This window comes from Piliocolobus tephrosceles, chromosome 7, assembly GCF_002776525.5.
Source record: "Piliocolobus tephrosceles isolate RC106 chromosome 7, ASM277652v3, whole genome shotgun sequence".
In the NCBI taxonomy this organism is placed as follows: domain Eukaryota; kingdom Metazoa; phylum Chordata; class Mammalia; order Primates; family Cercopithecidae; genus Piliocolobus; species Piliocolobus tephrosceles.
Genome location: NC_045440.1, coordinates 101,564,913 through 101,591,630, shown reverse-complemented (window position 1 = coordinate 101,591,630; position 26,718 = coordinate 101,564,913). Strand labels below are relative to the sequence as shown.

General features: G+C 35.3%; 1 protein-coding gene across 1 annotated transcript in view; it reads right to left on the bottom strand.

Annotated features, from left to right (window-relative positions):
- The window catches only part of LOC111520902 (vacuolar protein sorting-associated protein 13B), an 883,038-nt gene that overhangs the window by 392,201 nt on the left and 464,119 nt on the right, over positions 1 to 26,718 (bottom strand). Inside the window, exon 25 of the mRNA XM_026454936.2 lies at positions 17,024 to 17,227. Within this exon, the coding sequence (XP_026310721.1) occupies positions 17,024 to 17,227 (204 nt within the window). The remainder of the gene's footprint in view (positions 1 to 17,023; positions 17,228 to 26,718) is intronic.

Here is a 26,718-nt window from a genome sequence, read left to right as displayed (position 1 = left end):
GAGCTTCCAAACATTGAGTAGTTAATATATCAATTTTTATTTAGGTAGAGTTGTAAATAAATATTCTAGTATTCACTCAGCATTTTAGATTATTCTGCAGCTTTGAAATTATTTCCTATACTACTGCTGTGATTAAGGAAGACATTACCAAAAACATTTTATATATACAGAAAAAGTTAAAATGAAAAAAACACTAAATAATTTGCCTAAAATCACAACTCAGAGGAATTTAATTTTGTCAACACAATATAATCCTTTAAAATCACATTTACTGAAACTACTGAAAACCCAGAGATCCAAAATATGATTTTATGTAGTTATAACAGTCTCCCAAAGACATATAGGTTATGAAAGTATCCTGTAAAGGAAGATGTGTGTGTGTACTTGTGTACGTATGTATGTGTTTGCTTTGTTTACTTGTCATGAGGAGGAATCATCAAAATGTTAGTGCTTTTAATGGCAGTTTTTATTGTTGTGCTGTTCTGTAAACAAAATAGCATAAAAATTTTAATGAGTATAATTATTTCCTATACTACTTCCTTAATCACAGCAGTAGTATAGGAAATAATTTCAAAGCTGTAGAATAATCTAAATATATAATGTTCCACTTTCTAGACCACTTACCTGAACAAAAATTTGACAACTTCATCTAACTGAAGTACAGTTCAGTATGTTCTCATAAAATATAAAGTTTTATTTATCTTTAGAACCGATGCAACAGTGAGTGTGGCAGAAACAGATGGCTGTATTCCCAAATTTTGCTCTCCCTTCTATAATACAAAGTTGTCTCTGAGTAACAGTAATCCAACTACGGGCTAAATTTCCCGGCCCACCTTGGAATTATGTTTATATACACATCCATACCCCATCACTAATATGATAAATTCCTCAAAGGATAAAGGATTATGTCTTAATAACTTAGATTTTAAAGAGAAGACTGAATATTAATAAGCTGAGAATAAAATTTAAGAAATTCAAAAAATAACAGAATAAACTCAGTAAAAAAGCTATATCTGTCTCAGGCTAAGCAGGGGAACAAAGTTACCCCGGGTAATTTTTAAAAACAACTCTAAAGCGCATGTAGGTCTAAGGGCTTGATTTCACACTGCCTAAATGTTTCAAAAAACTTCTAGCTGTAAGATTAACAGTATAGGGGTCCCAGGTTAGTGGTAGTGAAGTCCCTTAGAGAAGCAAACACATAAAATGTCTCTGTGGGGGACAGGCCCTCAACCAACATGTAAGGGCTTCATAGAAGAAGTTTCATTGATGAAAAACACCCAACACTAAATTACACAGTGCCTAAGAAAACAATCTAGCAGGGGTAAGATTTAAGAAAACAACAAGTGGTCAGATTCAACTCTAAAGAAGTTCAGATACCAGATCTGATAAAAAACAAAAGAAAATAATCATGTTTAAAATGATTAAGGACAAAAAACAAACTGAAAACACAAACTCATATTGTATATATAGTTTTACATATTTACATAAACATGTGTGGTGACTTAATGAACATATGCATCTCTATGCTATGTACCACAATAAATGTGATTTAATCATAATGTGAGCTAGTATTCCAAAATTATTCAACACTCTGAAGACGAGTATGTTTAGAACCTACTTTGAACCATGCTTAAAATAAATTGGGGTTATCCTTTAATAAAAAGATAATGAGTTATGAGTGGTGATGGAAAGTTTATATCTCATATCCAGTATGGCACTGAAACAATATAATCACTATTTGACATTTTTACTTCTGAGTCAGTGGAAGTCTCCCAGTCTGAATCATTTTACTTGTAATCTATAGTGTTTGACTTAACAAATATTTCAGATAGAAAAAAATACAGTATTAAAAGTACAACTAAGATGGAAAAAGTAAAAGCAATACAGGGCCAGTTTGTCATTATGTCTTTGGCTATTTGTACAGATTTTAATTACAGCCAAATGAATGTCAGAGGTTTCCCTTGACAATAAAGAAAATTATAAAAAGAGATAATTATAGTCAACTTTAAAATATTGCCTCATATTTTCAAAATAAATTGGAAAATTTATTCAAAAACTACTAAAGTCCTCACCAGAGAAATTAGGAAACAAAATGAAATAAAAGGCAACCAAATTGGAAAGGAAAAAGTAAAATTATGTCTTTTAGCACATGACATGATAGTATATGTATAAAACTGAAGATTCCAAGAAAAATTTTAGAACTAATCAATGAATTCCACAAAGCTGTGGGATACAACACCAACATACACAAATCAGTTGTGTTTCTATGCATTAAAAACAAACAATAAAGAAAGAAAATGAACAGAATAATTCCATTTACAATAGCATCTAAAATAATAAAATGCTTAAAAATAAACATAACTGAGGAAGTAAAAGACATAATGAAGACTATGAAATATTTTTAAAAGAAATTAAGATAACACAAGTAAATGGAAAGACAATCAGTGGTCATACATTGGAAGATTTAAATATTAAGGTGGTGAGTTATTGTTTAATGGATTCAGAGTTTCAGTTGGGGAAGATGAAAAAATACTGGAGACTGTTGTGAAGGTTGTACAACAATGTGAATGTATTTAACACCACAGAATTGTATACTTAAAATGGTAAAAATAGTACATTTTATGTTGTGTATATTTTACAACAACAAAAAACTTAAGCCAAAAAAGTTAATAGTAATATAAAATCACGATCGTACAGTAACAAAAAAACATTATATGTGTTTAGCATCTATATGTTCATTAGTTTTACCTGACATAAATTAGGCCACTGTAGTGGGATAGAAATATTTATCTTATCGTTAAGTATTATTTTATCAAAACATAGTATAAAATTTAATTTTGAGGAACAAGGCTGTATTAGTGTTGGAGATGGAAAAAGGATCAAGATACTTCTCTATGTTCTCTTTAAAATTATTAAATTAGGGTCCTTTGTCCATATGGTCCCTACCATTTCATTCTCTCTCTCTCTCTTTTTCTTTTCCTTTCTTTTATTTTTATTCTTTATTTTTTGAGACAGAGTCTTGCTCTGTCACCCAGGCTGCAGTGCAGTGGCACCATCTCGGCTCACTGCAACCTCCGTCTCCCAGGTTCAAGCAATTCTCCTGTCGCGGCCTCCCGAGTCGGGATTACAGGCATGCGCCACCCAGCTAAGTTTTGTATTTGGAGTAGAGATGGGGTGTCACCATGTTGGCCAGGCTGATCTCAAACTCCTGATCTCAGCTGATCTGCCTGCCTCGGCCTCCCAAAGTGCTCAGATCACATGTGTAAGCCACCACACCCAACCCATTCTCTGTCTCTTCAAATAATTTTCTAAATGACATCTAAATTAAGACTTGTAAATTTAGATCAGATTTGTGTTATAGCCAAGTACGTTTTCAATTAAGATTACTTTTTTCAACATGGAAATATATAGTGATTAGAATTTTCACATGAAAACAGTTTTCTAGAGAGTACGACAAGAGGAAACACTTGCTCACTCATTTATGAAGATAGTACAATCTTCTAATCTAATATCAAAAGATGACAAGGCTATAAGAAAAAATATAGAATTCAACAGAATTATATACTTAAAATGGTAAAAATGGTCAGTATCACTCATGACTATAGATACCAAAATCCTAAACAATTAGCAACCTCAATCTAGCAATATATAAAAAGAAAAATATATCACAGCCAAGTTGGGATTTTTATAGAACTGCATGGTCAGTTGAACATTTGAAAATCAATTGATATAATTAGTCACATTAACAGAATAAAGGAGATAGATAAATTAAGTATATAATAATGTTGAAGTCACTTCCAAGACGACCAAATAGGAACAGCTCTATTTTACAGCTCCTAGTGAGATTGACACAGAAGACGGGTGATTTCTGCATTTCCAACTGAGGTACCTGGTTCTTCTCATTGGGACTGGTTGGAGAGTGGGTGCAGCCCACAGAGGGTGAGCCAAAGCAGGGTGGGGCGTCTTCTCACCTGGGAAGCACAAGGGGTTGGGAGATTTCCCTTTCCTAGCCAAAGGAAGCAATGGCAGACTGTACCTGGAGGAAGGGTACACGCTCGCTTAAATACTATGCTTCTCCCACAGTCTTAGCAATTGGCAGACCAGGGGATTTCACCCCGTGCCTGGCTCCGCAGGTCCTACTCCCAGGGAGCCTTGCTCACTGCTGCGTAGCAGTCTGAGATCCACCTGCAAGGCAGGACCCTGGTGGGGAGAGGGGTGTCCGCCACTGCTGAGGCTTCAGAAAGTAAACAAAGTGGCTGGGAAGCTCGAACTGGGCAGAGCCCACTGCAACTCAGCAAGGCCTACTGCCTCTCTAGATTCCACCTCTGTGGGCAGGGCACACCTGAATAAAATACAGTAGACAACTTCTGCAGGCTTAAACGTCCCTATCTGACAGCTTTAAAGAGAGCAGTGGTTCTCTCAGCATGTCATTCAAGCTATGAGAAGGGACAGACTGCCTCTTTAAGTGGGTCCCTGATGCCCATGTAGCCTGACTGACAGACACCTCCCAGTAGGGGCCAACTGACACCTCATAGAGGCAGGTGCCCCTCTGGGATGAAGCTTCCAGAGGAAGAATTAGGCAGCAATATTTGCTGTTCTGCAATATGTGTTGTTGATACCCAGGCAAACAGGGTCTGGAGTGGAACTCCAGTAAACTCCAACAGATCTGCAGCTGAGGAGCCTGACTGTTAGAAGGAAAACTAACAAACAGAAAGGAATAGCATTAACATCAACAAAAAGGACATCCACACCAAAACCTTATGTGTAGGTCACCAACATCAAAGACCAAAGGTAGATAAAACTGCAAAGATGGGGAGAAACCAGAGCAGAAAAGCTGAAAATTCCAAAAACCAGAGCACCTCTTCTCCTCCAAGGATTGCAGCTCCCTGCTAGCAATGGAACAAAACTGGATGGAGAATGACTTTGACGACTTGACAGAAGTAGGTTTCAGAAGGCTGGTAATAACAAACTTCTCTGAGCAAAAGGAGCATGTTAGAACCCGTCGCAAGGAAGCTAAAAACCTTGAAAAAAGGTTAGACGAATGGCTAACTGCAATAAACAGTGTAGACAAGACCTTAAATGACTTGATGGAGCTGAAAACCATGGCACAAGAACTACATGACACATGCACAAGCTTCAACAGTCAATTCAATCAAGTGGAAGAAAGGATATCAGTGACTGAAGATCAAATTAATGAAATGAAGTGAGAAGACAAGATAAGAGAAAAAAAAAAGAGTGAAAAGAAACAAACAAAGCCTCCAAGAAATATAGGACTATGTGAAAAGACCAAATCTGCGTTTGAGTGGTGAACCTGAAAGTGACAGGGAAAATGGAACTGAGTTAGAAAAAACTCTTCAGCATATTATCCAGGAGAACTTCCCCAACATAGCCAAGCAGGCCAACATTCAAATTCAGGAAATACAGAGACCACCACAAAGATACTCCTAGAGAAGAGCAACCCCAAGACACCTAACTGTCAGATTCACCAAGTTTGAAATGAATGAAAAAATGTTAAGGGCAGTCAGAGAGAAAGGTCGGGTTACCCACAAAGGGAAGCCCATCAGACTAACAGTGGATCCCTCTGCAGAAACCCTACAAGCCAGAAGACAGTGGGAGCCAATATTCAACATTCTTAAAGAAAACAATTTACAACCCAGAATTTTATATACAGCCAAAATAAGCTTCATAAGTGAAGCAAAAATAAAATCCTTTACAAACAAGCAAACACTGACAGATTTTGCCACCACCAGCCCTACCTTACAAGAGCTCCTGAAGGAAGCACTAAACATGGAAAGGAACAACCAGTACCAGCCACTGCAAAAACATGCCAAATTGTAAAAAGCATCGATGCTATGAAGAAACTGCATCAATTCACAGGCAAAATAATCAGGCAACATCATAATGACAGGATCAAATTCACACACAACAATACGAACATTAAATGTAAATGGGCTAAATGCTCCAATTAAAAGACACAGACTAGCAACTGGATAAAGAGGCAAGACCTATCAGCGTGCTGTATTCAGGAGACCCATCTCACATGCAGAGACACACACAGGCTCAAAATAAAGAGATGCAGGAAGATCTACCAAGCAAATGGAAAGCAAAAAAAAAAAAAAAACAGGGGTTGCAATCCTAGTCTCTGATAAAACAGATTTCAAATGAACAAAGATCAAAACAGACAAACAAGGCCATTAGATAATGGTAAAGGGATCAATTCAACAAGAAGAGCTAACTATCCTAAATATATATACACCCAATAAAGGAGCACCCAGATTCATAAAGCAAATCCTAGAGACCTACAAAGAGACTTAGACTCCCACACAATAATAATAGGAGACTTAAACCCCTACTGTCAATATTAGACAGATCAATGAGACAGAAGGTTAACAAGGAGATCCAGGACTTGAACTCAGCTCTTCACCAAGCAAACCTAATAGACATCTACAGAACTCTCCACCCTAAATCAACAGAATATACATTCTTCTCAGCACCACAACAAACTTATTCCAAAATTGACCACATAATTGGGAGTAAAACACACCTTAGCAAATGTAAGAACAGAAATCACAACAAACTGTCTCTCAGACCACAGTGCAATCAAATTAGAACTCAGGACTAAGAAACTTCCCAAAAACAGTACAACTCCATGGAAACTGAACAACCTGTTCCTGAATGACTACTTTACATAACGAAATGAAGGCAGAAATAAAGATGTTCTTTGAAACCAAAGAGAACAAAGACACAACATACCAGAATCTCTGGGACACATTTAAAGCAGTGGGTAGAGGGAAATTTATAGCACTAAATGCCCACAAGAGAAAGCAGCAATGATCTAAAATTGACACCCTAACAACAAAATTAAAAGAACTAGAGAAGCAAGAGCAAACACAATCAAAACCTAGCAGAAGACATGAAATAACTAAGATCAGAGCAGAACTGAAGGAGACAGAGACACAAAAAACCCTTCAAAAAAATCAATGAATCCAGGAGCTGGTTTTTTGAAAAGATCAACAAAACAGGTAGACTGCTAGCAAGAATAATAAAGAAGAGAGAAGAATCAAATAGATACAATAAAAAATGATAAAGAGGCTATCATCACTGATCCCAGAGAAATACAAACTACCATCAAAGAATACCATAAACAACTCTATGCAAATAAACTAGAAAATCTAGAAGGAATGGATAAATTCCTGGACATATACACCCTCCCAAGACTAAACCAGGATGAAGTTGAATCTCTGAGTAGACCAGTAACAGGCTCTGAAACTGAGGTAATAATTAATAGCCTACCAACCAAAAAAAAAGTCCAGAGCCAGAGAGATTCACAGCTGAATTCTACCAGAGGTACAAAGAGGAGCTGGTACCATTCCTTCTGAAACTATTCCAATCAACAGAGAAAGAGGGAATCCTCCCTAACTCATTTTATGAGGCCAACATCATCCTGATACCAAAGCCTGTGAGAGACACAACAAAAAGAGAGAATTTTAGACCAATATCCCTGATGAACATGGATGCGAAAATCCTCAGTAAAATACTGGCAAACCGAATCCAGCAGCACATCAAAAGCTTATCCACCATGATTAAGTGGGCTTCATCCCTGAATGCAAGGCTGGTTCAACATATGCAAATCAATAAACGTATTCCATCTCATAAACAGAACCAATGACAAAAACCATGATTATCTCAATAGATGCAGAAAAGGCCTTTGACAAAATGCAACAGTGTTTCATGCTAAAAACACTCAATAAACTAGGTATTGATGGAAGCTAACTCAAAATAAGAGCTATTTATGAGGAAACCACAGCCAATATCATATCGAATAGTCAAAAACTGGAAGCATTCCCTTTTAAAACCAGCACAAGACAAGGATGTCCTCTCTCAACACTCCTATTCAATATAGTGTTGGAAGTTCTGGCTAGGGCAATCAGGCAAGAGAAAAAATATAAAGCGTATTCAATTAGGAAAAGAGGAAGTCAAAGTGTCCCTGTTTGCAGATGACATGATTGTATATTTAGAAAACCCCATCATCTCAGCCCAAAATCTCCCTAAGCTGATAAGCAACTTCAGCAAAGTCTCAGGACACAAAATCAATGTGCAAATATCATCATTATTCTTATACACCAATAACAGACAGAAAGCCAAATCATGAGTGAACTCCCATTCACAATTGCTTCAAAGAGAATAAAATACCTAGGAATCCAACTTACAAGGGATGTGAAGGACCTCTTCAAGGAGAACTACAAACCACTGCTCAACAAAATAAAAGAAGACACAAACAAATGGAAAAATGTTCCATATTCATGGATAGGAAGAATCAATATTGTGAAAATGGCCATACTGCCCAAAGTAATTTATAGATTCAATGCCACCCCCATCAAGCTACCAATGACTTTCTTCACAGAATTGGAAAAAACTACTTTAAAGTTCATATGGAACCAAAAAAGACCCCACAGAGCCAAGAGAATCATAAGCAGAAAAAAGAAAAAAAAAAAAGAAAAAAAAAAAAAAAAGGAGGTGGCATCACGCTACCTGACTTCAAACTATACTACAAGTCTACAGCAACCAAAACAGCATGGTACTGGTATCAAAACAGAGATATAGACCAATGGAACAGAATAGAGGTCTCAGAAATAACATTACACATCTACAACAATCTGATCTTTGACAAACTTGACAAAAACAAGCAATGGGGAAAGGATTCCCTATTTAACAAATGGTGTTGGAAAATCTGGCTAGCCATATGTATAGAAAGCTGAAACTGGATCCCTTCCTTACACCTTATATAGAAGTTAACTCAAGATGGATTAAAGACTTAAATGTAAGACCTAAAACCATAAAAATCCTAGAGGAAAACCTAGGCAATACCATTCAAGACATAGGCATGGGCAAAGACTTCATGACTAAAACACCAAAAGCAATGGCAACAAAAGCCAAAATAGACAAATGGGATCTAATTAAACTAATGATCTTCTACACAGCAAAAGAAACTATCATCAGAGTGAACAGTCAACCTACAGAATGGGAGAAAATTTTTGCAATCTATCCATCTGACAAAGGGCTAATATCCAGAAGCTACAAAGAACTTAAACAAATTTACAAAGACTCTTCCAGAGGTTCCACTAACTTAGAATCAAGCTAATATGAGTCAGCCCAGTCCCTACATAGTAACGCTAATTTTAATTCACTGTGTTTCAATTTTCTATATATAAAATTAAAATGCTGGTCTAAAGGATCTGTCTGACAATCTTTTACGAAAATACAAGTATAAGTTGACAGAATTAAGACAAAGATCTTTGCTCACTTGTCAAGTTCCACAAAACTACTACATCAAAGTCAGAGGAAGCCAATTCTTAGGGCTGAGAAAAGGAGAAAAGAGAGTTCATAACAACAAAGAGTAGGAAAGGAGCAGACAGTTTAGCTAGTTTTCCCCAGGAGGAAAAAAAAAAACATACACCTTAGAGAAAATCAATTACTAACATTCTTTTTTTGTTTGAAGGGTTACTATAGAAACTAAACATACTACTCAATTTTTCCCTTTTTTCCCCTCTGGGACCCATATTTTCTGCCAAAATTTTGAAATATGCTTTCACACAGTAAGGGATAATATTAAGTGCCACTATAATTCTAGACCACTCAGGCTAGTACTAAGCAAACGATATTAAGATGGCAGAATGCCATACACTAGGAAACTTTTTTTTTTTTTAGTTTGTTATGTTTTAATAAGATATCTAGAATGTTAAAAAAAAAATAAGTTACCTAGTGTATGGCATTTTGCTATAGCATTCTGCGCAGACTAAAATAGACTTACATAAAACAATATTATGAAAGCAGTTAACTACTTAGCTAAGTGTCAAGCCATTACAGATTCTCAAAAAATACTAGCATGCATTATTTTTCAGAAGTGATATTATGGCTAGGAACTTCTGTTGAATAATTATTACTAATTTTCTGTATTATCACACCCTCACCACTTCTATATTATAAATAATGTCAACCGTATCTTTTAAGAAAATTGAAGAACTTTAAATTCATTGTATAAAAGACATACTTCCAGACAAAGTAGTGAGTTATGATGGAGCTGCCTATGTGTGGGGTTATCCTTGCATAGAACATAGTTGTTAATCATGATCATAGCTCTATTTCCTTACGTGGTAGTATTAAAAATGGATGTTCACTTAAATTAGGTTGCTCATCACTGAAAATCATTTCATGCTGCAACACTGAAATGGGAGAACAAAAGAAAAAATGACTGTACTTGCAAAAATTGCTTATGACACACCAGGCACTGCAATTAAAGGAAGTAGAAATTGCTAGATCTCTATGGACAGATCATAAAAATTATGTTAGTTACCTCTTAAAAATATGACTCCCTTCATTCTGTCTTAATTAAATTCTGAAATTCTTCATAGATACCAGAAAGAACATCTATATCTCTACTGGTATTCTCATACACTTTATATCTCTTTATGCTACCATAAAACTTAAAAAATATCCTTAAAAAAAAAAAAAAAAAGATGGCAGAAATGTGCTCTTCTAAATCAGAAAATAAGTACCGAATAAAACATGTTTAAAAACATTTAGATTTACTTTCTTTCTTCTCCCTCTACATTTTAAACCAAATACATCAGTTATCAACATATTCAACAGTTAAAAAATTAAATACAATTTCTGGTACTCTATGAGTTTTAAAATGCTTTTCCAGGTGCAAGTCATATAACATGCATACAATTTCTTCAAGGGAAAACTATTTCATTAAAAATTAATCAACTCCTGTGCACCAACATTCAAAGCAGCATTATCCACAACAGCCAAAAACGTAGAAACAACCCAGATTTCCCGCAACAAAGAAACAGATAAATTTAATGTGTTACATGCATACAATGAAATATTACTCAGCCATAAAAAGGAATGGAATTCTGATACACACAAAGAAAGGAATGAACCTTAAATATATTACACAAAGTAGAATAAGCCAGATACAAAAGTACAAATACCATACGATTCCTCTTATATGAAGTACCTAGAATAGGCAAATCTATAGAGACAGAAAGTAGAATAGAGGTTACCAGGGATGGAGGGAGAGGAGAAGATGGAGTTGTTCGATGGGGATAGAGATTCTGTCTAGGATGATGAAAAAGTTCTAGAAATAGATAGTGGTTATGCTACACACTGTGAATGTGCCTAATGCCACTAAATTGTACATTTTAAAATGGTTAAAATGGTAAATTTTACCATGTGCATTTTTTACCACAATTTTAAAAAATCACCAAATAAGTTAATTGATAGTATTGAGAAGTTAATATGTACAAGAAGAGTGAGATTAAAAAGACTAGTTCTTAGTAAGAAATTTTAACACCAGCAATATGGAGACTAAGCTGAAATGAACATTTACCATTTGTACTACCACAGCACAGATATTCTGGATAAAATGTCAGGTGAATTTAATACCGAAAAGTGCTACATATCTTTTATTTGGCCCTCTAGATCTACTCTCTACGCTTCACTACCCTGTGTGCTTGGGAAGTTAATCTATATGAACAATATGAATGGATTTCCTGGTCCTCTGTTTTTTGAGTTTTTTTGTTTTTGTTTTTGTTTTTTTTCTTGGTTTCAGTCAATGAGAAACAGTGGAGACAGAAGTGGAGAATGAAGTCTGGGTATTTATTCCCTGTTCTCATAAACTCTCTTTCCTGCCCTTTAAGCCCACTGGTGTCAACAACTGCTCCAGGGTACTCAATCATCTCCTGTTAACTGAGATTTCCCTCCCCAGTTAACATCTTTGTCCTTTTACTAAATTCTCTTAAACTGTCCAATTTCAGACTACCATCTTTTTCTAATACAATAGCAAAACTTGAAATAAAGACAAATACTATGGTGTCAGAAATTAAGAGGCAACATAAAGTCAGGGTAACAAGTGGAAACAGTCCTTGGCGGTATGTAGAAGTGTCAAACTCGGAGGGGTTGAGCAATGGCGTTTTAACACTCATTCAGGGACTGCAGACGTGGTCTAGAGCCTGAACTGGGGAGTTCTTTGCATAAAGCCTGGAGGGAAATAGAGCTGCTTTTTAAGCAAAAGATACACTAGACACTAGGCTTCAGCAGGCTAAGAAATGCCATGGATGTTTTTCAGATTCCTAGGACAGAGGAGAGGTGAAAGTAGGGGCATGATAAAGTCATTCATGGCTGAGCAGGATGGCTCACGCCTGCAATCCCAGCACTTTGGGAGGCCGAACACCTGAGGTCTGGAGTTCCAGACCAGCCTGGCCAACATGATGAAACCCTATCTCTAGTAAAAATACAAAAATCAGCCAGGCGTGGTGGCAGGCGCCTGTAATCCCAGCTACTCAGGAGGCTGAGGCAGGAGAATCGCTTGAAACCGGAAGGCAGAGGTTGCACTGAGCCGAGATTACACCACTGCACTCCAGCCTGGACAACAAGAGTGAAACTCTGTCTCAAAAAAATAAATAAATAAAATAAAAAATAAATCATGAGAAACTAAATGCTATTATTTGCTTGTGTGGGATGTCATGTGTGCTACTTATATGATAAGATAAACCCTTGTTGATAAAGAACCTAAAAACTGCTGAGGGTTCCCTGAAATCTCTAGCACCCTGGCAAAAGCAAATGTCAAAATGCTCTGTAGGGACAATTCTACAACAAAGGGCACATAGGAATCACACAGAAAAATTAAACTGTTGAAGATGAGTTCACAATAAGATATTACAAACCATATGAGAAAATGAACCAGAAAAAGGGACAGTCAGCAGATACAACTAACAAAAACTTGGCATCTCCAATAAATGGAGTTAAGAAAATCTAAAAAGACTATAAAGGAATTATTTTTAAATGTTAAGAAATAAAAGAATGAACAATATGAAGGGGAGACTATATATATACATTTTTTGTTTGTTTTAATCTATTCAAAAGACTTTATGCTTCTTTGAACATAGCATTCCTGGAAAGCTCTAGAAGTCCTTCTCTCCTCCTGGTAACCATTGTCCTGATAATCTTTTGATTATAAGAATATTTTCTATTAGCCACACTATCATGTCAACAATACAACTATCTGTATACGGATTTAAATATAGAATATATGTGTTGTGGATAGTTAAAGCAGTACTTCCCAACCTTCTTCATATAATTGCATATGTAGGAAATGTTATTTGTATCTGTGGTAAGCAGAAAAATCTCCATGGCATTGAAAGCTTCATTCGCCCTGGACCCACCCAAAGACTCTAAAGGCCAAGGTAATCCATGTCTCAGCATAGCTGTGACACATCTCATGGTGTTTCAGCGCACTGGTTAGCAAGCTCTGAGTTGTAATTCCTCTTTCATAAATACGTTCTTAATATTTTTATTGCCGTATTAATACGGTATTAGTGAATTTAAATAACACGGTTACACTGAAATAATTTTATAATTATAGCTCCTTCCTCCCTCATTATAACAAAATGATATAACAAATAACAGCATAGGGCTACTATGGTACAGCATTTGATTAGTGTGGCAGAATCTTCTTCTGCCCAGGGCTAAGGAGAAAATTAAAAGTTAAATTGAAATGACAAAATTAGCTAACCCTAATAGGGTTTCAAAAACCTGTTAACGAGTTACACGAAGCATATCGCTAACTGACAACTTGCCTGCTCTGTTGTGAGTAAATCCTAGTGTTGTTCATGACTTTACAAGAGCTGGAAACATAAAATGAAGACCCACTAAACTGAACATGTTTAAATGGTACTGTGTATATATAAATTTGCCTATACTCACAGCCTAATGCAAAAATCTAATGAAGGAGATTTGTATTAGCTTTCCCTTTTGGACTACTCACTAAACTAAGTACTTTACAAGCATTATCTCTGTTTTTTTTTTTTTTTTTGAGACAGGGCAGAGTCTTACTCTGTCACCCAAATGGTTATGATATGATGATCAATTTTAAGGCATTGATCTAACTTTACCTTGCAACCTATTAGGAGGTATCTGTCTATTGAATATTTCATGTTTAATTTCTATTCTTGCTCTCAAAAAATATTTATAGGTAGATTAAGATTAACTATGTGTGCATCTGGGTTTAAATTGACCTCTTTCAAAATTAGCCAATAAATGATAACGTAAGAAAATATAGTCATTGTTTTCATTCAGTAGCGAATAGTGAATAACCATCTTCATAATAGTGAATAACCATCTTCATAAAAATCTTCCTGCCCTTTATGAAAAACAAATCAGCTAAATTATTTTAAGGTACTTCTCAGCAAACAATCTTCCCAAGTGGATTTCAAATTGATATTGGACTAGTAGTAACCACCTCTTCTCTGGATCACACTATATAAATAAGAGAAGAGGGTGCATTTTGAAAACATGTGCCACTTTCCCATCCACCTTCCCCCAGAACTCCATTTCTATGAGCTGCTTTACATGGTCTTTTTTGAATATTAATTTCTGAATCTTTTGCATTAAAATTTTATCATTTTCAGATCTTTCAAATCTGATACAGATCAGATTAAATCTACAGATAGTACAAAACTAACAAATCTATTACGAGCATTTTCATAACTTGTCTTTATAACCCAATCAGAAAAAATCCTCAACTTTCTAATTTGAAATTAATTTCAGTCATATAAGGGTATTATTAAAATCAGAATTTACTTTTTTATAAGCAATTTAGCAAAATTTTCCCCTTAACTTCTTCACTTTGGCTGGTGAAGATACTATTCTTCTAGTATGTATTATTATACATCTACTAAAACAAAATTGTTACTCATGTCTTACTCATTTTTAACCATCCCAAGTGTTATTTTCTCTACAAAAGAGCCACAGACCTCTTAGAGTGATTTTATTAATCCTTCCTCTATAAATGTAGGGCATGTTTATTTTTATTACATCTCACATCAGGGTCACCATGTCCTTTTGCATTGTTTGTACACTGTACAATCCTAGAGTGTATGATTCAAACTGTACCTTGTACGAATGGCAGTCTCTAGATGTATGACCAAAAGCTGTCACCATTTCATGTGAGCCCTGTCTTTCCTGGACTTGAAATGTCTTTTAAATGCTTCTTTCAAAAAAACACATTTCCAAAAGAGTTGAGTGAGCACTACAAAATGGATGTCATGTTTCTCTAGACATTCCTGTAAACACAGTACTTAGAAAACAACTGTTTAATGGAACATTCTCCTTTCAGCCACTAAAATGTCTCTAAGATTTAACTGCATTTACCAGCTTCATTTGTACTATCTTTGTCTAGCAACTGATTACCTTAAACTTTGATTACTCTACCAAAGGATTTCACAAAACGTATTTTGTAAAGCGTTAATAGACAAAACTGAGAAAGATGAGCTTTTGGTTATATAAGTTTGGAAACTGCTGTATTCAATAGCCTTTTTACTGAAAGAATTCTAAAAGATTTTGTATGCTAATAACATTGGAAATCTTCAAGAAATAATTCATAGCTTTTACTCTAGAAAGGATACGTCCCATTAACTCGATATGGGCTTATTTCTAGACTTCCTATCTCTTCCTCATTTGGGAAGAAAAAAGAGAAAGAATAATCTTATCACCTGGGTTACTGTGATTCTTAAGATTTGGAATGGGCAAGATAGCAAAGCTGCTTGTACAGGGGGTTAAACAGATGTACTCTAAAGTGTTAAATGCCTTATAGCAGCTGAAATTTGCCCTTTAAACGGAGTTTGTTTGCTTTTACTGATTTGTAAGATGAAAGAAATTAACATCCCCTTTACTTGATTCTTATCGCATTCTGTATTTTGCCAATAGCTTTATTTCCAGAGGAAATGGTGTCTTTATGCAGAAACAAAAAAACATAACTTCTACCTCCATTGACTATAGAACAGTAGTTCTCATTGGAGAAAGTTCTGTCCTCTAAGCAATGTTTTGGAAATGAATGGGGGTATTTTTGGTTGACTCAATGTTTGTGTATCATTATTGGCATTTAAGGGTTAGGAGTTAGGGGTTCAAGAGATCCTGTGTAGAATAGGGCAGTCCTAAAAATGAAGCCTGTCTCATATATATTCATGTAGGTGAAAACCCTGTTTATAAAGTGTTTAAAATCTAAACATATTTTTCTTCATTTTTGCATGATTTTAATATACATTAGAAGTTCCAAAATTCAACTACTATAATGGAAGATTGAACTATGTTTTGTTTGAAACTTTACCAAGAGTTTGTCGCTAGTTTAGAAAATCATGTCACCAACAGCAATACCACTTGTAGTGTTAAATATAGACCTGTACGAGTCTATTTACAGCCATCATATTCACAGTAATTGCACGTGACTATTCCATTTTGTCTTCTAATATAGTCATGCCCAGGCATTTACATATTGAAGTACATATTACTATATATTAATTACTTTCCTTTTATTTATACTTTACAGTTTATTTAAGATATTACATATTTTTGAAATTATCTGTATATGTAAGTTACATTATTTTTCATTTTCATTTCTGGTTATATTTTTTATTTTCATTTCAGGATGGTAAAGGAGGCATTATAAAATATTTCTTATACAAAAGAGGTACTGGCATGCTAGGTTAGGATGTTAAAAAGAAAAAGAAAAGCTTTTACGATTGGGAGGAAGAGGAGAGGGCACTGGGTCTGATAGGGTCGAAAACCACTAATCTAAACCAGGTGACTAGATAATAATAGTCACCTGGTTCAAAAAAGGTGTAGAGGAACAGAGGTAGGGAGAGGGGAAGCATGAGTCTCTTTTTCACTCAGTTTCTACATTTCCATACTTCTGAGGAAACATACCTTTACTGTGTCTCAGTTTTCACCACTTCACAGAGCCGGCACTATTCTAAACTACCCCAGAGCTGCTGAAAGTGATTTTTAAAAAAATTCTTGTACCTAAAAGGAATATATAGTCACTGCTGCCACAGCTCCTCTTGAACCTTCAGAATCTATCAGTTTTCACAGTAGTGAGGTTATCTTCATTTTAAACCATGATCTGGAAATCTGTGTTATATATTAACCTTCATTTTGTAACAGGATTTTCCAAAACACTTACCTCAGTAGTAGTCCCAATGTCAGCAGATGGGCTGCATGTGCTGGTATCTGGAGGAGCTGTGCCTATACTGCTTCTAACTGGAGAAGTAGGAACAGGCCCTGCCATGGTCTCTGGAGAGGTTGTAGATAGGTTGAGATTGCCTCTCTTCTGAATCTTATTCCAGACCTTATTCATGGTATCAGTTAGTTCATAGAAAAGCTGGACCTGAGAGCATAAGAAAAAAAGAAGAGAAAACAAGTCTTTCAACTTCCAGTTTCAAACCACTAAAATAATAATATGAGAAAATTAACTATTCCAGAGAAATAAAATTTATAAAATAAAACTCTACCAATGCATCACTGATCACTATTAACTTACACTTGAAATTTGCTTCACACTCACATGGTGATATTTAATAATCAACCTAGCATTCCTGTGGATTAAAACCACAGTAATGTAAACACAGCTTATTAGCAAACAGTAGATTTATTTCAATATATGAATAAGAGAACACATATAAATGCCTCTCGACCAGAGGACAGAATCAAAATTTTTTTAAAAAGGCATTCTAGTAAATGTAATTATTTACTGTAATACAAAATAACTACCATCCTTATTTCTAAATAATTTCCACATCTAAATTTTCTCTGTGTTTCCCAGGAATAAATCTGAAACTGGATTTCTTGTCCCACAAAACAATTGAAAAAGAATGATATAACATCGAATAGTAAACGGCAAATGTTACATATGAGACTTTTTTTTATAGATAAAGAACATATCCAACCTACTATTCCCAAAGGAGGTGTCATTCCAATATTCGGAGAAAAAACTGTTTAACTTGCACATTGTTTGACTGAGTCCTAAGATATTTACACAAGATTTCATAAATAAGCATTAATCATGAAATCTGTATGACAATGTAGTGCCATTTACTGTATAAAACAAGCCCAGGAAGAAAAAATGCAAACACAATATATAAGCAAATCCACAGCTGGACACCATATTCTGCTTGCCATTTAAAAAAAGTGAAATTCTCATATTTATAAAAAGTTTCAGCCCCAGGACACATCCAGATGATGAAGCTGGCTTCTTATGTGGGCAGAACAGATGCATAAAAACATTATTGTCAATCCTCACTTGATATAAAACAGCACTTGGGTGTACAATTTTCTCCTGTTTTTTTGTGTAATGACGTTTCAAATCTCAGGTTATAGCTATTTTTGTTTAAAAGTAATCTAGCAGCTAAAAATCTGATTAAAAAGTTCTTAAAAAAATATTTGTTCAAATTCTTCTGTCCTTCATAATTATGAATGTTTCTCTCTACAGAGAAACAACTTTGTTGCAAACCAGTTTTAAAAAATATTGTTTTGCTTTTTCTTAAATAATTAGAACTGATAAAGAGAGCACAAACAACAACAACAAAAAGCCAAAACAGGTTATAAGTATTTCTAAGGGTATTTATTTAAAAGAAATGATGCTGCTTTTATTGTCACTACTTCTGATTCCTTTAAGTGTTAGCAGTAAAATACTGTGCCTGAATGGCAACGAGTACACTGTGTGTTTAAACTGCCATGCAAACCATGACATAAACATGTATTTTTATTTTCAAAGAAGGAAGTTGCTAACAGAACTCAGACTTTCCAAATTCGGAGGTTTAAAGAAATAAGGCAAAAACATTTAGGATAAATGTTCAACTTTTATCCTTCAAGTTGTGCTAAAACACTATGCCAAGTAGAGCCACAATGAACTTCCACTTCCCATCTTTAGAATGTCTAAAATTAAAAAGCCTAACTATATTAAGTATTAGCAAGGACGTACAGCAACTAACGCTCTCGTTTTCTGTTGGTAGGAATGTAAAATTTAGAATACAATTTGACAGTTTTTGAAAAGAGCATATAGCTACCGTATATGATCCAGCCATTCCACTCCTAAGTAGTTTCCCAAGAAAAATGAAGCCTATGTCCACACAAAGGTGTGTACACAAATGCTTATGGCATCATTATTTCTAATAGGCAAAAATTGGAAAAAATCCCAAATGTACATTGACAGGTAGTGAACAAATTAAAGTACATTGACATGACAGGATGCTGTTTAGCCATAAAAAGAAACTATTGATGCATGCAACAACGTGAATCAATCTCAAAATAATTATGCAGAATGAAAGAAGCTAGGATAAGAAAAACATGGTATGATTCAATTTATAGAGAATCCTAGAAAACAAAAATTAGTCTATAATGACAGAATCAGTGGTAGCTGTGATGGGGAGGAATGGGAGAGAGGACTACATAAGAACATAAAGAAACTTTTGAAGATGTTAGATTGTGGGCATAGTTTCAAGAGTGTATGTACGCCAAATCTTAACAAATTAGATAATTTAAACATGCAGTTTATTGTATATTAAGTATACCTCAATAAAACATTTTTTAAAAATCTCTAAAAAATAAATACCATGTGAGGTGGCTTTATGTGAGTTCTGTATGAAGGTGACTTAATATCAACGATGTCTTGTGTATTGAATGCTGACTGAATAAAAATATGTAACGTTATTTTTAAAAAATTTATTCACACACATTTTTTCATTTAATCTATAGCTGTTCAGAAAAAAGATTCAATTTCAATGGAGAGGCTGAGAAAGGCCTCAAGAAGATATATTCCTGAAAGAGAGACAGGATTTAAATGAGTACAAAAAGTCATTCTACTCAGAAGTACAGAATGAACAAAAGCCAAGTGCAAGGGATGATCAAGACAAGATACAGGGCTGATGAAGAGTCCCTAGGTGGCTAGAGAGGAAAGGCCCAGGAGTATCAGGAGACAGTGTCAAAACAGAATCACTAAAGGCAGAGAGGAAGAAGAAAAACCATGGATATACAATATCAATGGAAATCAAGGAGAAACAGAATTTGACCAATCAATTTAGTGATCTGTGTTGAACAATGCAGAGCTGTAAAGTTAATACAATCTTAGAAAAACTATTACATTTGGTATGTAGGTTGTTACCAATCATTAAAACTCAGTTTTAAAAAGTTTTTTCTTTTTTTACAGAAAAACAACTTTTCACATAAAAGATTACAGTTTAATTGTCCAGTTTAATTTTGTTTAAAAGTGAAAACAAAAATCAAGAGCTCAGGCCAGGCGTGGTGGCTCATGCCTGTAATCCCAGCATTTTGGGAGGCCAAGGCGGGAGGATCACCTGAGGTCAAGAGTTCAAGAGCAGCCTGGCCACCATAGTGAAACCCTGTCTGTACTAAAAATACAAAACATTAGCTGGGTGTGGTAGTGGGTGCCTGTAATCCTAGCTACTTGGGAGGCTGAGGCAAGAGAATTGCTTGAACCCGCGAAGTGGAGGTTGCAGTGAGCCGAGACCACACCATTAAACGCCAGCCTGGGCAACAAAAATGAAACTCTGTCCCCAAAAAAAAAAAAAAAAAAAAAAAGTCAAGAGCTCAGAGAAATTAAAAATGGGTGAGTGGTGCAAGGATACAAATCCAGTTTTGTCTGAACTCAAAGCCTGTGTTCTTATACATCAATGCCAAATTCCATTCCCTTGGTAAAAATTGATTAACATAAGAGCAATAAAAACAATAAATAAATGAATAGAAAACTGGCATAAATCTGTTATTTCTCTAGTTACACATACTTATAAACCCCAAAATGCTAACACAGTGTTGTATTCCTGTGAATGCCTATAAGAAAACAATGTATCACTTTGCTGGCCAAAGGTAAACAGAAGTTTTATCACGTTAAAAAAAAAAAAAAGGATTCCATGGGCTTTTTTTTTCTTTTTTCTTTTTCTTTCTTTTTTTTTTTAAATAAAGACAAGGTTTTGTTATGTTGCTCAAGTGGTCTCAAACTCCTGAGCTCAAGTGATCCTTCCATCTTAGCCTACCAAGTCGCTGGGATTACAGGATAGGCTCATTTAACTTTGGAATAAACATAGTATTTAAGGTCTGAGATACTAGTGACTAAAGACATTAAAGGAAACAGGGTAACTTTGGTCACATAGTTAAGATGAAGGGAAAGGATAACAGAAATCTCTTCCAGTCACTAAAGCACCAAATATTCAACCAAGATAAATATACAGTGTCTAAGAACACTAAATGGCAATGAAAGTTCCAGGACTAACAGACAGACAGCAATGTCTGATACAATAATAAATGTGCTCTCAGCCTACCTTACATACATAGCCTTCTCTATTTTTAAAGTACACTAACTACATGAGGGTTCTGTATCTAGGCAACAATGAAATAAATTCAACAATGTACAAGGGTCACAATTCTGATGTCATCCTAATGGATAAGCCAAAGAAAGGTATTTAAGTAGGAATTATTTCCACAAAATGTAATCAAGAAGCATACACACTAGCTACAGTCAAAATCCCACAAACCTGACCATATACCTCAGTATGCAAACTTAATGGGTCTATACAATATTCTGAGAATAGACTCACAGCTTTTAGCCCAATGGTATAAAAAGGACAAGAAGTATTCATTTGCACCTCTTCCTTACAACAAATATATTTTAAAAACAAAAAGCAAACAACAAAAACAGATGGATTAATGAGAAAGCACAAGAAAGAAATTTTGAGCCATTAACTTTGAAAGAAAAAACAGTAAGACATTTTAGGATTCTATGGTCATGTGTATATCTGTGCTCATTTTAGGGGTCCATGATACTCCTTTTAAGACAGGATACCCAGAAATAAAAAGGAATATATAGGTATCTTTGACTATGAAAGATTAAACATTTCTGGCAAAAGATGTCAAAAAGTTTAAAGGCAAATCAACTGCATTACAGTTATAGGGTTTGTATTTAGAGAGTCTAAAGAAAGCTTTTACAAATTGCTAAGAAAAGTGAATTTAATAGAAAACTGGCTAAATGATATGAACTAACAAATCACAAAAGAGCAAATTCACTGGACAATAAACGTGAAAAAATGCTCAATCTTATTAGTAATTAGGAAAATATAAATTAATGTAAACTGTCAGTTCACGAATGAGCAAATTCAATGGCCAATAAACATTCGAAGAGATGCTCAGCCATCTGGTGTCATTTCCTTTTAGCATGAAAAATGTTCTTTAGTACATCCTGTATGCAGTTCCTAATGGTGAATCTTTTCTCTGAAAATGTTTTTCTTTAGTTTTCATTTATAAAAGTTATTTTTTGCTTAACTAATAACTTCTAAATTGATTGAGACCTTTTATTTTTTATTTCCCTAAAGATGTTCTTCTGGCCTTCATGGTGTCTTATGAGAAATAAGCAGTTAATCAAATCTTAGTTCCCCTGAATGTAAGGTATTATACATGTATTTTCTTGTGACACTTTCAATATTTGTTGTTTACTTGCGGCTTTCAACAGTTGGATTATGAGGTATGTAGATATCACATTCTTTGCGTGTTGTTTTATTCATCTTCATGTCTGCCTTACACGTAGTGCTCAGTAAGAATTTGCTTACTGCATACGGCAAAAAAAAAAAAAAAAAAAAAAAAGAAAAGAAAAAAAGAAAAATCAAGCCATCCTTTGGAATTCTGAAAGCATCCAAAGAGAGTCTGGAAGCATAAGCTAAAGCAACAAAGAGGTCTATTTAGAGACTCATGTTTTGTCATTAAAATTTAGGTTACTCTGTCACTTGAAGATATCAAAGAGTATTAACCCCTCACCAAATCTTTTAATTTATATAGATTCTTCAGTGCTGTTATTTTGTGGTTTCACATCTCTTCAGGAATGTTGCTACATTTCACCAGGGATGTTCATACCAATTTGTAAAGAAGGTATCACATTTTAATCAAAGTCAGTCTACACTAACAAAATGATATTCATATAACATTTCAGTGTTTACAAAATATTTTCATAAATATTTCAGACTTCCCAACAACCTTGTGATCAACTTTGGTTACATCACGTGGTGACAATTTAACACAATTTTGTTTATGAGGATTTATTAACTCCAAGGATTTTATGAGATTTATAAAGTAGAATTACATAAAGAGATGAGCTATTACATTTTGAGTAAAAATGAACTCTCAGTACACAAGGTTCATTCAGCCTTGGAGTAATTCTAGAAAAAAGGTCCTTGGTATCAGGAGAACAGGAGAAAGGAGGCACTGGGAGCCAGGTGGCCCTGGAAGCCAGATAACTGAAGAAAGAACAGGGAAGGAGCAGACATAGGAAGGAAATACAAGGCCAAACACAAGCCCCATCTAGCTGATGACTTTGCTTAGAGCTGGTTTGTATTTAAACAACAACAAAATCTGAGCTCAGCTCCAAACAAGGTGGATAGCTAGAGAATATACCCAGTACTCTAGTTTTGAGCCAAAGTATTACATTTACTAACACCATAAAAATCACAAAACTATTAAGTATCTCAAAGTAAATTTTAAAAATATGAATAATAGTGGAGTCTAAGAATTTTTTTGTGTTAGCTAGGATAGCAATGGATATCCTAGGAGTAGGACTATCCTCTCACAGCTACAATGATCTTTTTTCCTAAGTTATAAGGACTTTGGTAGATAACTCCAAGTAGCACAGGGCTATTATATGTAGCTTTAGAGAGAGACTGAGCTACCACTAACTATAAACTATGACTTTAGAAAAACAACACTTCTATATCTTCCAAATATATCTTCATATCCCTTTGTAATAGGTCCTCTTCCTGTCACCCCCTCTTCCTTCTCTCTTCCTGTCCTGCTTCCAGGCAACAAGTAACCTATTTTATCACTATATATTAATGGTAATCTGCATATTTTAACATTTTATGTAAATGGAATTATAGAGTAAGTACTCTTTTTCCACCTGGCTTCTTTCAGTCAGCATAATGATTACAAGATTCATCAATGATCTTGCATTTTATCAATAATTCAGCCCTTTAAAGGCTGATTACCTTGGTATGAGTAGGCCGTAATTTTTTTACTAATTCACCTGATGATAAACATGTGAGCTGTGCCCAGTTTGGGGCTATATAAATAAAGCTGCTATATACATCTGTGTAAAAGACCTTTTGTGGACATACATTTTTGTTTCTCAGAGGAAATATATAGGGAGAAATGGTTGGGATGTATGCTAAGTGTCTGCTGAACTTTTTCAGAAATTGCCAAGGGGTTTCCAATGTTGTTACATCATTTTTACATTCTCAACAAGCAGTGTATGATGAGTTTCAGTTGCTCCACATATTGAGTCTATCATTTCTGTAAGCCATTCTAATAGGTGTGTATTTTTGTTTCTTCATGATATTTTTACCCCGATAATGATACTGGGCATGTTTTCATACGCTTATTGACTATTCAGATAAATATTTTGTGAAGTATGTGTTCAAGTCTTTTCCCCATTATCTGTCTTTATGTTTATCATTTATTGTTCATCTTCATGTTATTGAGTAGAAATAATTTTTAGGCCAGGCGCAGTGTCTCAGGCCTGTAATCCCAGCACTTTGGGAAGCTGAAGCAGCTGGATCGCTTGAAGTTGGGAGTTTGATAGCAGCCTGGTCAGCATGGTGAAACCCTGTCTCTACAAAAATACAAAAATTAGCCAGGCGTGGTGGCACACACCTGTGATCCCAGCTACTCAGGAGGCTAAGACAGGAGAATCACTTGAACCCGGGAGGAGGAGGTTGCAGTGAGCTGAGATCGCATCACAGCACTCCACCCTGGGCAACAGAGGGAGACTATGTCAGAAAGAAAAAAAAAAAGAAAAAGAAAAGAAAAGAGAAGAGAAGAGAAAAGAAGAGAAGAGAAAGGAGAAAAACAAAAAGAAAAAGAATATTTAAATATTTTGTCTAACAGTCCATTGTTTGAAAAATGTCTTATAAATACCTTCTCCAAATGCCTGGCTTTCTGCTATCTCAAAGTGTCCTTCAAAAATTACTGTTTTTCACTCTGATGGTAGTTTCTTTTGCTGTGCAGAAGCTCTTTAGTTTAATTAGATCCCATTTGTCAATTTTGGCTTTTACCGCCATTGCTTTTGGTGTTTTAGACATGAAGTCCTTGCCCATGCCTATGTCCTGAATGGTACTACCTAGGTTTTCTTCTAGGGTTTTTATGGTATTAGGTCTAACATTTAAGTCTCTAATCCATCTTGAATTAATTTTCGTATAAAGAGTAAGGAAAGGATCCAGTTTCAGCTTTCTACTTATGGCTAGCCAATTTTCCCAGCACCATTTATTAAATAGGGAATCCTTTCCCCATTTCTTGTTTCTCTCAGGTTTGTCAAAGATCAGATGGCTGTAGATGCGTGGTATTATTTCTGATGACTCTGTTCTGTTCCATTGGTCTATATCTCTGTTTTGGTACCAGTACCATGCTGTTTTGGTTACTGTAGCCTTGTAGTACAGTTTGAAGTCAGGTAGCATGATGCCTCCAGCTTTGTTCTTTTGACTGAGGATTGTCTTGGCAATGCGGGCTCTTTTTTGGTTCCATATGAACTTTAAAGCAGGTTTTCCAATTCTGTGAAGAAAGTCATTGGTAGCTTGATGGGGATGGCATTGAATCTATAAATCACCTTGGGCAGTAAGGCCATTTTCACGATATTGATTCTTCCTATCCATGAGCATGGTATGTTCTTCCATTTGTTTGTGTCCTCTTTTATTTCACTGGGCAGTGGTTTGTAGTTCTCCTTGAAGAGGTCCTTTACATCCCTTGTAAGTTGGATTCCTAGGTATTTTATTCTCTTTGAGGCAATTGTGAATGGAAGTTCATTCATGATTTGGCTCTCTGTTTGTCTGTTACTGGTGTATAAGAATGCTTGTGGCTTCTGCACATTAATTTTGTATCCTGAGACTTTGCTGAAGTTGCTTATCAGCTTAAGGAGATTTTGGGCTGAGACAATGGGGTTTTCTAAATATACAATCATGTCATCTGCAAACAGGGACAATTTGACTTCTTCTTTTCCTAACTGAATATCCTTGATTTCTTTCTCTTGCCTGATTGCCCTAGCCAGAACTTCTAACACTATGTTGAATAGGAGTGGTGAGAGAGGGCATCCCTGTCTTGTGCCAGTTTTCAAAGGCAATGTTTCCAGTTTTTTCCCATTCAGCATGTTGTTGGCTGTGGGTTTGTCATAAATAGCTCTTATTATTTTGAGGTACGTTCCACCAATACTGAATTTATTGAGCATTTTTAGCATGAAGGGCTGTTGAATTTTGTCACGGGCCTTTTCTGCATCTGTGGAGATAATCATGTGGTTCTTGTCTTTGGTTCTGTTTATATGCTGGATTACGTTTATTGATTTGTGAATGTTGAACCAGCCTTGCATCCCAAGGATGAAGCCCACTTGATCATGATGGATAAGCTTTTTGATGTGCTGCTGAATCCGGTTTGCCAGTATTTTATTGAGGATTTTTGCATTGATGTTCATCAGGGATATTGGTCTAAAATTCTCTTTTTTTGTTGTGTCTCTGCCAGGCTTTGGTATCAGGATGATGTTGGCCTCATAAAATGAGTTAGGGAGGATTCCCTCTTTTTCTATTGATTGGAATAGTTTCAGAAGGAATGGTACCAGCTCCTCCTTCTACCTCTGGTAGAATTCAGCTGTGAATCCATCTGGTTCTGGACTTTTTTTGGTTGGTAGGCTATTAATTATTGCCTCAATTTCAGAGCCTGCTATTGGTCTATTCAGGGATTCAGCTTCTTCCTGGTTTAGTCTTGGGAGATTGTAAGTGTCCAGGAAATTATCCATTTTTTCTAGATTTTCTAGTTGATTTGCATAGAGGTGTTTATAGTATTCTC